The sequence below is a fragment of the Hoplias malabaricus genome, chromosome 17, assembly GCF_029633855.1.
Source record: "Hoplias malabaricus isolate fHopMal1 chromosome 17, fHopMal1.hap1, whole genome shotgun sequence".
NCBI classification, from domain to species: Eukaryota; Metazoa; Chordata; class Actinopteri; order Characiformes; family Erythrinidae; genus Hoplias; species Hoplias malabaricus.
The window spans coordinates 26494658-26510087 of record NC_089816.1 but is presented as its reverse complement, the minus strand read 5'-3'; the positions used below and the strand labels follow the sequence as shown (position 1 = coordinate 26510087).

At 39.0% G+C, this 15430-nt stretch overlaps 1 protein-coding gene across 3 annotated transcripts in view; it reads right to left on the bottom strand.

The window, feature by feature from the left end:
* Nucleotides 1–839: 839 nt before the first annotated feature.
* The window catches only part of neurl1b (neuralized E3 ubiquitin protein ligase 1B), a 34239-nt gene continuing 19648 nt past the window's right edge, over nt 840–15430 (bottom strand). For 2 of the 3 annotated variants that reach the window (XM_066649953.1, XM_066649954.1), the window contains exons 2-5: nt 7699–8277; nt 4785–5531; nt 3046–3168; nt 840–2593 (exon numbers count right to left, since the gene is read on the bottom strand). In XM_066649953.1, coding sequence (XP_066506050.1) covers nt 2346–2593; nt 3046–3168; nt 4785–5531; nt 7699–8277 — 1697 coding nt within the window. In that variant the 3' untranslated portion in view covers nt 840–2345. The remainder of the gene's footprint in view (nt 2594–3045; nt 3169–4784; nt 5532–7698; nt 8278–15430) is intronic. The other variant, XM_066649955.1, reaches the window with a different exon arrangement.

Genomic DNA, 15430 nt, shown 5'->3' with positions numbered 1-15430 from the left:
TGGCACGGGTTTTCCAAGGTGATCCCAAGTCCATTTGGATTCATTTATAATGGTAACCTGACAGTTTGACATACCATGCTGTCTGAGTGCTCTAAGTTCATTCACTTCAGTAGTGATGCTCTAAACAGATAGACATTTCTCTGTGGATTACCTCAGTATTTTTGCAGTGTCACATTAAAAGAAGAAATATATTGAAAGATTGCACTGAACAATTCAAATATTTTTTAACTATCTGATAATTTTCTCACAAATTTTGAACCTTGTTTTGATTGTAAAGAGCCTTTTACAAAATGTTCCAACTTTCCTGAAAATGGGATTTGTATGTTAATATGTGACTTTGAATTTAGGGTCAAAGCTACCGATCCCTTCACCATGAAATGTTCTTACAATGTAGAGAGCAGGAGACATTTAAAAAAAAAACTAATGAAAAGAGAACTACAAGGATTTTGGAAAACAATGAAAGTATGTTAACAACTGATCTAAACTGGGTACTTTCATAAGAAAACACTAATGGATGAAAGCATGACAAGATAAAATAATAAATAAAAATTGGATAAGCGGTTACAGATAATGAATGAATGAATGAATAATCACGAATTTTGTTTGCATTAGTGTATTACAGAATAGTATCTCTACACAGTATGTAGAGTCTTTTTTTCCAGTTTCTTTACCATGTAAAATAAAAACAGCAATCATTGTTAGCAGTTAATAAGCCTAGAAAAGATCAGTTACATTTCCCTAAAACGGAAAAATGCCGACGCTGAAGTTGGTTACTTATTCCCCAGTTTATTATTCGGATTTTCTGTTCTTTAAATGGGGCAGTAGTTGCATTCTGTCGCCGCTAGATGGCAAAGTACATACACAACTTCCATACTGTGGAAAAACTACACGTTTAGCGTCATTCCGTGGATATTATCTCTTTATTTTCAGAGTCTCAAAAATCTAAAAGGCTCACTGAAGACACAATATAACAGACTATTAATATCCTGAAGATGAAGAATTTTTACTGTGGAATTTTTAAATAAAATGAAAGTATGTTAACCATTAATCCACCAGGATGTGCCAGCAGAACTGAACCAGGTGTGTTAGGAGCACAGAAAAATAAACAAAAATGTGCAGCTGGGCCTTGGGGATTTTATCAAGCTAGAGATTTTAGATTTTTCAAGTGGTATCCAAATAGACAATAATGGCTTTTCTTCTAAACCAGCCATCCACAACCAAGGATTTGACAGAGTCCCCTGCAGACATTAGTTCACACACAAATAAAACAGTTTTCTGGAATACTCACCAGCACTACAGAAAGTATCGCTCCAAATTAAATCTATTTGAAAATAATTTCACTTTGTAAAAAAAATTTCACAAAATTTGGATCATGGGGGAAAACATTTTATTCTTTTATATTTAGTGTATAACTGAATTATGTTTTTTTCCCCTTGAAAATACTAAAATAATTTGAATGTTTTTGTATTAGCCTGATCCTAAATTATAAATATTACAAACCTCAACATAAGATGAATCTGTTCTACTTTATTTTTCTGTACTGTATGATTTACACATGTTTGTGCCTATCTTAAAGTATCCAATAAACCGTTTAGAATTACTGTTTGAATCTGTAGTAAATTACACCCGGATTATTCAGTTATAGTAAAAGAATGCATTTACCATTTACATTCTCATTACATAAACACAATTCTACACAATCACACAGCTTTAAAAATAAACAGATTTTACAAAAAAAAAGCAAAAAACAGTTTATCTAAAATGCAGTCCAGATTCAGTGCCTTCTAGCAGTGGGTTTCTGTAGAGGGCGATGTTGTGTCCCTTGCAGGTTTAGCCTACTCTCAATGAAGTGCAATAAATGTCCAAATGCATCAGATGTCCCAGCACACATAAAGGGTTTTCTTTTATATTTTTATATACCTTTAACACAGCAATCAGAAACATACATTTACCTTTAAAATATTGACCAAAAATAAGTACTCATTGTCCCTCTGTGTTTTTATATTTGCTAAAATGTTCGCATCATTGTCCCTCTGATGATAGTCATATATTCCATAATTTCTATCTATACAAAACATATCAAATATGATTGTCAGCTTGTTTAGAGGCAATAGACAAAGGCACTGAAATGTCTGAGCACAATTCAGACAAACACCATTAGTCACTGGGGAAAAAAAATCATGTAACTTCGGCTGCCTTTGGCTTCAGATTTTTTAAAACGAGCATGAAATGAAGTTTCGCTACAGAAGAAAAAGCTACAGAGCAGTCCTGAAATACTGAGAAGTTCAGGCTCAGGATGGACCCACAGACAGACAGTCTGTTGTAGAGGGAACGTGTCTACCCCTCTATGGCCTGTAGGTTTTAATCACGTCTTTGATGGGTCTCCGGCAGATGGGGCAGCAGGCGTTTATCTGCTTCTTCAGCTTAAGTCCACAGTCGTAACAGAGGCACATGTGTCCACAGGTATAAATGACGGTGTCCACCTCCTGATCAAAGCACACGGTGCACTCGCCATTCTTGCTGCCCAGCAGCGGTTCTGGAAAGGCAAGGCTTGGCGAGAGAGGGGGGCTCAGGGGAGAGCTGGGGGCTGTCACTGTCGAGGAATACACACAACTGTCACATTCCACAATCAGCCTTTATTATGCTAGAGCTTAAGTGTTGGCGACATGACAAAAATATATCATTCGTCAACTACATCAGCTGTGTGACAAGAAACCCGAAGCCTACAACAAAATATAGTTGTTCTTAAGTTTGCAAACATGTTGAAATGGTTAAAATGCCTCCAGAATTTTGATTCTGGATTTGCATGAGTTATTGAAATTATTGATAAAAAAACATGTTTTTACTAAATGTTATAGCTAACTGTAAAAAATCCTGCTAATTTAAACAAAATGGCTGGGTGATAATGAACAATATAAAAAAGCAACACTTTTCCCTGTTTTTTCCTGTTTATTCCCAGCAACTGAGAGAAGCCAAATTGAGAAAACAACAAATTCTTGCAATCGCACTGGGCATAAAAGAGAAGCCTTGTGTATTCTTGCTTACCCAGAGAGGACTCAGAAGCAGACGAGGATCTGTTGACGCTGAAAGCCAGGTCAGAGTCACTGTCGTCAGATGCTGTGCCTCGGGACACAGAGGGGGAGGTCGAGGGACTCGCTGCCAGAGTTCCTGGAAGGTAGATAGAGATGGCTTCAGTTCATGATTTTCCCCCAGGCATCTGTCTCTCTAAGAAGAATTCAGCTTGTTCTAGCTGTGCAACCATTCTATTCACTTTAAACTCAGAAACAGCAATCAAACTCCAATCAACACATTATTAGATTAGAAACAATCTGTTATTATTCAGATACACCAATTTTGTGACAATTTATATCAGATAAAGCGAAGAAAGAAAAGACAGTTTTTCCCTTCTAATTTGTTGGAATGTCCTTCCATACATACAGCCTTAATATTGAAAACCCATGGTCAAATGACACAACTGGATTTCTAAGTAAGGGGAACAGACATATGGTATTTTTCTGCACATTGTTTATCAAAATAAAGCTTAACCCACAAGTGTAAATATGTTCATCAGGCCACTTTTCACGTTTGTCCAAATGAGTATGTTTAACTAATCAAACAAAGAGTATTAGTGCTGTCCAGGCTGAAGTGAAAATGTTAAGTGTTTTCTCTTGTATAGCATGTACATTTTTTCAGTCAACAAGCCATGTAATTTAACCTGGGGCACACAATCACTGTTTGGTCTTTATGTTACTCCCTGGGATGTACTAGTTATCCAGAACACTGCAACACTAGCTATCAGCAGTCTAAGCAGCCGTGCGCGTTATACTTCAGCGCCACGCGTCCAATGTGTGCTGACAGTGTCTCCTTCTGAAATCCAGCACCAAAGAATATCATACAGGACTTCTGTCATGTTGTTTAACTGTCTTCCCTTTGTATGCACTGTTGACTGAACAATACACCAGGCTTTATAAGCTTACAGCCTGTCACACTGCTATAAATCATGTTATAGGGCTCAGAACATCTATGGTTCTATTTTGAAGAAATTCTGCAGAGTGAAATCACCTCCCAAAATAAGACAGACTGAAGGATGTGCCAGCAGTTATTTTGGGTCAAGAACTAGCCTGGGAAGAGAAATATCTTAATGAGACTGGGCAGGAGTGCTCACTGTCCATTTCAGACAAGCAGAAATATGGTGAAAAGCTTAGCAAATAATCTCTGGCTCTGGCCTGCAGAAATTCCCACTCCTAAACTTCTATTTGAAACACTTGTCTAGTTATCATCTGCACTGCTATTTTTAATTTTTATATATTTTATTTTATTTTTTATATGGTAACACTGAAATACCTGAAGGAACTTAAGAGATTTTCGATTCTTATTTCCCCTATTCTGATCAGCTCCGATCTCAAGGTCCTGCAGATGCTCAGTCCTATCACAAAGTACATTAGGATTTATTGGGAGATGCTGAGCTAAGGCTTAAAGATTTGGTCAAAACGTGTCAATGCTATTTTTCACATCAGTATTGTTGCTGATTATTTTCTACAGAATGTGTAAAGCTGCATGGAAAATTCATATGAAGAACATATGAAGAACAATGTGTATAAATTGTTGATTATGCGATACCTCAGGTAAGATACTCTGAAACCCTTGGAAAAAGGCCATCTTGAGATCAGTGATGAGATTAAGATTTAAAAAGCCACTGTTATGCTTTGTGTTTACTTTCCCAATACAGCTCATCCAGTACATCAGCTCATCTAACTGATGCATTACACTGTGCTGACACTTGCCTAGTATCCTGAGTCGGTTGACGGCACCATGAAGGGCGAAGAAGGTCCACAGCACTTGCGAGGAGTCAACACACAGCAAGCGTCCACGAGCCGCTCCATTTACTCCATGATGCACCTCTCCGTTGGCTAGCAGAGTGAAGCTGAGCACATCACCTGGACCGGGCACTGGGAAGCCCCTGTACACCACCCAATACTCCTTACGGTCCAGAAGCACATCCGGGTCAGCAGGTAGCTCGCCAGCATGTAGCATGCCTGGGTCACAGGATGTCATCCCAAACAAGAGAGCTCCAAAATAGGGCAGCCCCAGGTGACCTACCTCCACGTACAAGGTCTCACCCAGACGCAAAGGTCTGTCACTGAACACCAGAGTCCTACTGCTGTCCAGGAAGTGGACGCAGGCAACAGCTCTGTCATTGGACAGCACTACGTCAGCCCCCCGTACAGGGTGAAAGTGCAGATCGGTGTCAAGGGCTGGGAGCTGGCCTCGGGGAGTTCTCTGGATCCCAAAGGAGGCGGAAGAAGAAGAGGCCGATGTGGGGGAAGGGGACGAAGAAGAGGAAGAGCAGCAGGGGCTAAGCTGGTTGTAGCCGCTGAGTTGAAGGTTGGCCATTTTGGCTGCGGCAGCCTGGTTGGTCTCCAGCTGGTTGTTGCTGTAGTTGGCTGAGTCATGGTTGCTCTGGGGAAGGTAAGCGCTGAGTCGGGCTGCACTCAGGCAGCTTGTGCCCACGCTCTCGGCGAATGTGCTGTCTGGAAAAAAGTAAGTCAGTGGTTCAGTCATAGGTTTAGCAGTATGGAAAAATACCACATTATTTTACTTCAAGATATTTTGTCAATATTTAACGATAAAATATTCCTCCGTTTATACTTGAACACAAACTTCAAAAATCTGGATCAAATGATTAAAAAATATCTAATTAATGTAGTTAAATACATGCTCTCTGTGCAAAGACGTGTAGTGGCTCAGTGTCCTTTAAGCAGCTACAAAATGAACGATAGGCTCAGAGATATTTATTGTTGATAACAATAACAAACTTTATTATGACAGCAATAAAATGTTTATTAAAATTGTTTTGTTGCCCACAGCCAATGCTACACATCTCTTTTAGTACAGTTTTAAATCTCAATAAAGGCACACTTTAACTGTCATGTTTATCTGCAAATAAACTATAGACTTGAATTCATCTAAATTTCAAGAAACACTAAAAGCCAGTTTTGATGCAGTAACTATAATTTTATCTGAGCCCAATAACATGTGTTTTTTCTGATCTTTTGTTTGTTTGTTTTTGGTGCCATTTCCCCTAAGGAATTTTAAGAGAATAACCATTATGATTCAGGAGCTGTAAAACATGTCTCTATGAAAATACACACACACATTTCCAGTTCTATTTACAGACAAATATCACCAACCTCTTCCATTTGCCTTGTATTAACTCTCCATTCTTTCAGGGGTCTAAATTATACATGACATATGCATTATGTTATTTAAGCTAAGTTATGAGCAGTAGGGTATAAGTATTAGGATCTGTAGCTAAAAGGGTACTGGTACCTACATTTACCTAATAAAAAAAGGGATATGTGTTTAACTGAGACATTTGCCTTTGGAACATGACATAAATATACCACTATCCTTTCTGAGGTAAGAATCTGAAAACATATTAATCTAACACAAAATTTCCTACAATAATAAAAAGTACATGCTACAATGTATTCTTCATCATTTAGTATTTTCACTGATGTTGCTGTTAAATTACTGTACTTTAGTTCTCACTTCTTCAAAATATCATATGAAGTCTGATGAGTAAATCAAGGCGCACGCTTTGACAGACAAGCTAGACACAACATCTGCATGCATCTGGTTTTGCTCCACTGACAGGCTTGTGGCCTCCCAGAATATCGGTCTCAGCAACGCGGAAACACTCACTCTTCAGGGATCCGATGCGGCCCTGACCAAATATGGCCAGGGCTCCCAACAGACAGAAGATAAACAACGTCACAGAGTGTCAGGGTGAGAGAGAAAGAGAGTTGCTGGACTGTATCTAGTTTCTTGGTGTGCCTTTTGTGCTTCGTGATCTGTATGTGTTTATGTGAGTGTGTTTCGGCAAGTGTGTAGGATATGATTCATCGCCTTGCCACACACACTAAAGCCGTCCGTCTATCAAGGTTTGATAGCTACCCGAGGCACTTCTGTCACTGTGAAGTCTGTTCCCTTGGACTTCGGCCCTACACCTCTGCTCTGGGGCCCTTCCAAAGTAGTTCGGTCTCAACTTGGAGAGCCCTATCTTATCTGGGCAAAAATAAGCTCTTGAATAGGCAGCTATTTAGATTGTGTCGCACAGCTTTTGCTGCTACTTTCATAAAAATGAACGAGAGTCCTACTGATGGTAACTACACTGAGTTGGAGCAGTTGACATGTCACTAGTCTTGGAATATGGTATTCCAACTTTTCCTTGCTCTAACACACCTAACCAACTAAGCAGCCCTAAAATGTGTCTATGCTAAGAAATAGATTTGGATGTTATTTGTAAGTAACTATTAAAGCACTGTTTCAAGGGGAGTCGAGAGACGGCTCAGATTAGTTACAAGGTTATCAGCCAATCACCTGTCACCTGCTAATCACCTGCCTAATAATTACTTAATTACTTAAGAATTTGACATTTTTTTAAATTATCAATTGACAGTTCAGTCACTACCATAAAGATAATTAATGTAATTAACAAATTCTAGGGCAATTAATAATAGGAAGAGGAGTTTCTCTACATCTTTTATTATTATTGATGTGATGTATGTAAGATAATTAATTAATAGTGTATTAGTATTAATTAGTGTATTTTCAAGACATAAACAACTTATAATAATGACGTATCATTAGTAAAATACACAAGATTCCAATACAGTAGCAGCTACTGGAACTCACCCAGTAAGGTAACCTCCTGCGTGATGCCGTAGATGTCAATAATAGCCCATAGTGGGCAGCCCACACTCAGGCCACAGTGGAAGAGGATGGGTTCAGCCTCATTGATGGTGTAGAAGACACGGCCGTGCCGGTCAGCCCAGAAGGCCAGCACATTGTCCCGGCATGCCAGCCTCTCCGGCAGGGCCTTGGCCCAATATCCTGGCCGTGTGACCAGGTCTGGACACGCATATTTTGGGATGTCTGTTGATGCGAGTTCACCAGGGTCTAGGCTTGTGAAGCCAAAGCGCAGTGCTCCGCTCCAGCCACTGTGGACTCCAGAGATCCGTAAGCGCAATTTCTCATAGAGCCGCACGGGTCTTTGGCTGAAGGTGATGCCATTACAGAAGCTATTCTTACGTGTGGCTCTTCTTAGTTGTGCATCTAGCCGGATGTTCTTGCCTTTGGCGTGTGGATGAAAGCGTGGTGACTCCAGGCCAGAAGGCTGCTGGGAGGATGTCCTCCGTTCCACAGCCACCGCTCCATGCTGCAAGGCGTAGTATTGACGACTGGCCACAGGGCGGTGCTGCAGGCTTGCATCTGCTGGAGAAAAATATTAAGATTTCAGAAAGAGAAGAAAAACCTCAGGTTGTGCCTTTGACACAAGGAAGAACTCAGTTCACATAGTCACTGTTGGGGAAAAAACGTCCACATTTTTAAAGTGTTTTACATGGAGCAATGGAAAATATTTCAAATTATTACAAATATCTAGTATCTTCCTTTCTAATAATGAAATTTAAGTTTATTGCGTACTGACGGACGACCATAGAGTCTTATTAGAGAAGCGAGCTTGGAGCCAGAGGGTCGCTGGTTCAATTCCTGGGACCGGCAAAGAAAAATTCATTCATGGCTGAAGTGCCTTTGAGCAAGGTTCCTAACCCCCTCCCCGGGTGCTGAGGTGTTTGGCAGCCCCCTGCTCCGGTTGTGTGTGTGTTCACAGTGTTTGTGAAGAATTTATCACTAGTGTGTGTGTTTGTGTGTTCACTGAAGTCACTGAAGGGTCAAAAGAAGAGAAGCAATTTCCCTAAGGGGATCAATAAAGTTGTTTCTCCTTCTTCTTCTATAATAGTTTCATAGAACTTACAGAAGTAGACTTAAGGTGATAATAAAAATTAAGCCTCAAAATTCAAGAGCTGGGAGGTAAAACAATTCATTCACAGTGGTCTGAAGCAGCATTCCCTTTTAGAACACAAAACTAAATATTAAACTTGCAGTTAGGGGTTAAATGTTTTGTTTAATGAACAGAATCCAACAAGAAGTGATGGATTTTCCTTAGAGAAAACAATCTCGGGTTCATTCTAGTCTTCTAACGTTAAATATTTAAATTCCAAATCTCTGGAGACTTGTTCCCACACAGGGCCTTTAACCAAAACACACTGCATTGTATTCGAAAAAAGAAAAATCCTTTTCCGGTAACCCTCTTCTAAAGTGCCAGTAGGGAGGGTGGAGAATGTTCCCACAGTGTCACTCCTCTCCCTTCTGATAGCCCACACATCTGCTAATGGCAGCTAGATAAATACACCCTCTAAATTTTGCTTTAATGTACAACATAAGGAGAGCATTTGCCTTTGACAATGAACTTGGTGCTCAAGGGCATGGAAAAGGCATTATCCCTGGAACAATAACATACCAGTGGCAGCTCTAAAGGCTACAGTAATGACAGCTTTGACAGCTCTCTACCAGCCAAAGCAAATATAACTATCAAAGAACAACAAATCATGAATCAGTAAATATCAGCAATTATGCTGTCCACTGTGGACAACCGTGTTCTCCATCAAACACAGGTGAAACATTCTCAAACTCAGGATCAACTCACGAACCACATTAATCCAATAATGCAGGGGCACATTAGTACACTGATGTTCATTTACGCTATGAACATTTATTGTGCCATCGGTGTGGGTCATTTTTACAGGTAATACGGGTAAAATATTTTTGTTATCATGATATTTTATATCACACTACACTCATTGCAGATGTGAATATAGATATGTAGATGAACATATTGTGATATGGCGAAGTAGAACTGTTTCTTGGAGTGATGGACTTATTTTGGATCAGTTGGAGTGGCGTTAATCATCCAACATCAGTGCCTGTCTCACTAAAGTTAATGAGGCTGAATGAAATCAAATCCTCACAGACAAGACACAATATGTGGTGTAAAGCCTAACCTCAAAGTGTAGAGGCTGCTAATGCAGCAGAAAACCATTGGCATACAAAAACACTGATACTCTTGATTTCTAAATGTTTGGCAAGACTGTGTACTTTAAAGAAATAAATGGTTCTTCAACCTCAGCTTTTTTTTCTGAAGTATGGTTCTTCATGTAACCAAATGTTTACGGCATTCAAACATCCTTATTGTTTTGCACCGTAAAACAATATCATCATTGTGATATTTTATTACGGGCATATTGTTCCATATGTGCCACACATCCAAACATCTGGGTAAATACTGAACACAAGTTGCTGTACATCATTAAATTAACATTAGATTATCAGACATAGCTGAATTCTTTTTGATTGCATGAATTCCAGAGCAATTCTTGTTACTTTCCTGATGTGGCGATAGTTTGGTGAGTCTGGATTCTGTCGATCACAAACCACTTACTTAAACATTACTGTTAATTACATTAGAAACTATGATGTAGCTGTCATAACGGGCAGAACACCTGTAGCATCTGCAACATCTCAGTCAATCTGACAGTAAAAGTGTGTTGTAAACACAATAGCTGCTGGTACTGATCACCTCTGGATTTGAAATGTGCTCTCCAGGTGCTGTCATTCTGCCATTTACACTTGCACAATGAAAATTAAACACACCTGCTCAGACAAGCACTGCAGTTTGATGTGTTAATGATCTCCATAACAACTGAACACAGTATAGAGTTGGATTCGTCAGGGTGTTCACTCATGTACAAATAATAGCACATAAAATTTAAGAAACATGAAGGATGTATGTCATGTTCCATCAAAATTTACAGAATAGATCTGGCCCTTTGTGTGGTTTCTAGTTAGTTGCTGAAAGATATGTGATCTTGTGATTTTGTTGCCAGCGCCAATACGGATTTCGAGGGTCTAAAATTTCTGCTAACAGCTATAATTTTCTATTTTTGATTAAAATTGTATGCATTACTGACAAATATTATTGTAAATTTTCAACTGTCACACGTCATAACCTCCCATAAGCCACAGGAATGTAAACCATGGCTCTGGGCATGGAGTACATTTTTTACTAATATGAACCTTTCCTCACCAGTAAAAGTCAGGAAAACCTATTATTATAATGTTATTTTCATTCTCAAATTGTAGATTTAACATGTTATTATTTTTAATGTATGTATGTGCATTTGCCAATGCTATTGTAGATTTAAACATAGGGGGCTTGTTCTAGATCTCATTATCGTTTGGGAAACATGCGTCTGAATCCAGGCAATATTGCCACCAATATAGTTACTAATAATCAACTTGTCACTGATTACACAATATGATGATCAATGGTCATAAGTATCAGCTGATTTCACTGGCTGATCTATTGACCAGGGAAACAATGCTCGTTTATAAACAAAAGACCAGTAAAAATACCAACAAATTTACTGTTCTGATTACAGCTCATATTTTTTCTTTCGATACTGTTTTTTCTATTTTGCTGATGCTAATCATAGCTAGTTTCACATGTTTTTTCTGCAGTTTAGTTTCACATTTAAAGTGCATGAACTATAAAAACAGAGAAGCTAGCACTGATAGGTGTTTTTACATTTTACTTTCCATGGTGAGGAACAGATTTAGATGAAACCCAGCTGACTGTTGAATGGTGTTGAAGCCCAAAAGGTCTTTTTCATAAACAGAGCCAAGGCAAAGACATAAAATACTGGAGTGGCCTCCTCGTGAGCCGTGTGTGATTTAGGGAGCTTTTCCGCTGCTCTGTGCTAAGGCGAAGGCGAGATGAGAGCCGTGAACTGCACTTGCTCGCCTTCCAAATATAGATCTGCCTGATCTGACGGCAATTCTGTGCTGTGGCAGACGGCGATGCTGCAGTCCACTCCTCCAGCACACTCACCAAAGGCCTCATGCCATCTAGTCACATTTCTGCAGGAGCTAACGCTGCAGGCTTCAACAGGCTTTATGTCAAAAACAGGCTCTGAAAGCAATGTCCAGAGCAAGAAAATAGGGAAATCAAGACTTTAAGTGTCCATCACATGTTTCAAAATGGCATTGGTAAATTCCATTGGTAATCATGTGGTTAATGTCCTGACTACACACCAAGTGTGAAAAAACCCACTTTGTAGTAAGTAGGCCAACTGTGTAACATGATACGCTTAGGTAAAGCACATTCTATATGTCCTTGATAGTCTGATCCCTTCAAGTGCTTCACTGTCGTAACATTTAGTCCATATAAGGCATTATGCCCTAGTTGGCATATCTCACTCGGTTTTGAGAAAAAACATCTTGCAAGAGAACTTGGAGTGTTTGGCCATTTTTTGCTCCCACAGATGGACTAAGATCAAAATGATGAAACTGAAACAAAGCTGATTGCTCAATAACTCGTGATGAGAAAACTGTTTCTGTTACAGCAGCAATTCACAATGCTGAACAGTAAATACATTTATTCTTGACTGAGTAATTGTGATTGACAATTAAATTGTTGTTAACTGTTAAATTACAAGCCCAGACTGGAAGACTACCACATGTATAAGCATATGATTGATTTTGGAAACGGAATATCTGTAATTAACTAATACAACTGCAATCAGGTAATATCCAAATAAATGTTACAGTCCCTCTGGCAGCGCATTCAGTGTTGATACATTTGAAGTATGTTTAAAACCAAAGATTTGTTATATTTATATATTTTCTTTCAAAAGGTACTGAAGGAGATATGAGGGGTACCACCCCAGTGACAGATTGAGTACATATTTTCCCAGCATAAACAAACAGTGAAGCGCAATACTTAATGCAGTTCTTATCCACCTCTAGTAGCCCAGGCCTGGTGTGAGCAGTCCAAGAATATGACAAAAGAGGCACCAGAGAGTGAAAGAGTAATCTGGTTGAGAGGAACTGGCCAGCACTCTAGTGTCTGCGATGAGCCCTCTCTTAGGAATAAAACAGATGTAATGTAGTCTTGTTTATTTTTAGAGACAGCACAACATTGTAGCACTGGCTATCATATAAACACCCCTAGGAAAAGTGGGAAAATCATCATGGGTTTGGTGTGTTTTCTGCATGACAAAATGGCCCATGTGACATTTTGTGATCTGAATCAACCTCAGACATACCTCGGAAATAAACTGGACACTAAAGCAGTCCTGTGGGCTCCTCTTATGCTAGGTAATAGGTTTTGTATTTTACAGAGCATGTCCAGTGGTTTGGCTATGCATATTTATTTACTGTCATATCAAATCCTGACTCAAAGCATTCTGTCCATATCTGCGCGTTAGTTATCCATGAGTGAGGACTATCACAAGGTTTTCCAAATGCAAAATCTTCAAAGAAACCATTGTATTGTGACCCTAATGCACATCTGCTTATCATTTTGAATGCAATGTGGCTAGTCACGTACCAGCTAAGTCACTTAATGGTCCTTTGTGTACTGGGGAAATATTTTCATCAGTCAAATATCAGTAGGGACTATTAAATGCAATTGCTGCATGCACAATTGATTACTAGAGGGTGTGGACAGTATACAGTAAGGGCTAATGAACAACAGTCTATAGATGTGTTCCATTCAGAGGCATTCAGACAAAGACTGAATTCAGTGGAGTGGACTGGACTACTGAAGTTACTGAGTACCGAAACACGTTTTTGTACATTGCATCGCAAACATCACATAGCATCACGTTTTTGAAACGGATTCGTATTGAACTTTTTTTTTTTTTTTAATTCCTTCATTAACTGCAAATGCTTCATACTGTTCAGGTTTGTGGCGGGTCCAGAGCCCACCTGGAATAATTGGGTGCAAGGCAGGAACACACCCAGGGCATATTTTCAAAAATAACACTATTTTACTGTTGCAGCACTGCAGTGAAACTGCCAATGTCACATTCACACTGTTCCAGGTTCCTGGGGATGAGGGTTTAATTCTTATTAAATAACTAATATAACAACTCCTGTGAAGAAGACTTGTGTTTATAGATCATTTGTGTTATTACATAATCATGCTATAATTTTTGTAGCATTTCTTTCTTTGACTAGTCGAGAAACTTATGATCATAAGTTTTTATGTTCATGTATTACTTTTATTTTTAATATTACTTAAGTGTTTTCTGCCATTCATTTCAGAATTGTTTTAAAGATTATGTTGAATATCATAAGGAATAATGTGTGGTTTGAGAGAAAAATTGCATTTGGTGATTTTAAATAATCAGCTAATTATTTTATTGAATTGTATTACTTTTCCTGCAGTTGTAGATTATTTTTAGAAGATTTTAAAAATCATTTCCATTCTTTATGAACGTTTAATACCTTGGAAAAGTATCTCTTGATCCCAAATAATTCAGAAAAAATATCAGCAAATTACAGCAATGGACCAGAGAGTGCAAAGGTGAGGGTAAACTGCTTTAAGCAAATTTGAGAGAGAACCAAATCAGAACAGAATAAATCTGCAAAAACAAGAGTAAGGTTTTAAAACAAGCATGAAAACAAGAGCAGAGTAATAATAGAATTAAGTAAATATGAGAGTTCAGAAACAATGTAACTAAATAAATGGCAAAAACAAGGGCTTATTATCATTCAGAGGAACAGGCACTGAAACATCTAAACAGTGTTCTTTAGAATGTGTGAGAATGGTATTGTTTTATTTGATCCTTGTGGTTTTATGACCAAAGAAAATCACAGACATTTCATAGACTACTAGCTGTGTTAACCTGTGGAAAATACATTTTATTGCCGTGTCTTCACTCACACATCCAAATCATTGAACATGTACCAATCACTTCCATGGCCACAGATGTATAAAACCAAGCACCTTGGCATGAAGACTGCTTCTACAATCATTTACGAAAGAATGTGTCGCTCTCAGGAACTCACCTATGCAACAAGCGCAGTCAAGAAATTTTATGGCTTCTAAATATTCCACAGTCAACTTTCAGTGGTATTATAACCAAGCGGAAGTGATTGGGAACCACAGCAACTCAGCCACAAAGTGTCAGGCCAAGTAAAATGAAAGAGCGGGGTCAGTGGATGCTGAGGGGCATAGTGCACAGAGGTTGCCAACTTGCTGCAGTGTGAATCACTACAGACCTCCAAACTTCATGTGGCCTTCAGATTAGATTGTAGAGAGCTTCATGGAATGGGTTTCAGAGCATATGTATCCAAGCCTTATAGCACCAAGCACAATGCAAAGTGTTGGCTGCAGTGTGGTAAAGCATGCTGCCACTGAACTCTAGAGCAGTGTTCTCTGGGGTGACGAATCACACTTCTCTGCCTGGCAATCCAATGGATGAGTCTAGGACTGGCAGTTGCCAGGAGAACGGTACTTGTCTGATTGCATTGTGAAACGTGTAATGTTTGGTGGAGGGGGGATTATAGTGTGGGGTTATTTTTCAGGACCCTTAGTTCCAGTAAAAAGAACTCTCAATGCTTCAGCATACCAAGAAATTGTTGACATTTTAATCTTGTGGGAACAGTTTGGGGATGGCTCCTCCCTGTTCCAAAATGACTGTGCACCAGTGCACAAAACATGGTCCATAAAGACATGGAT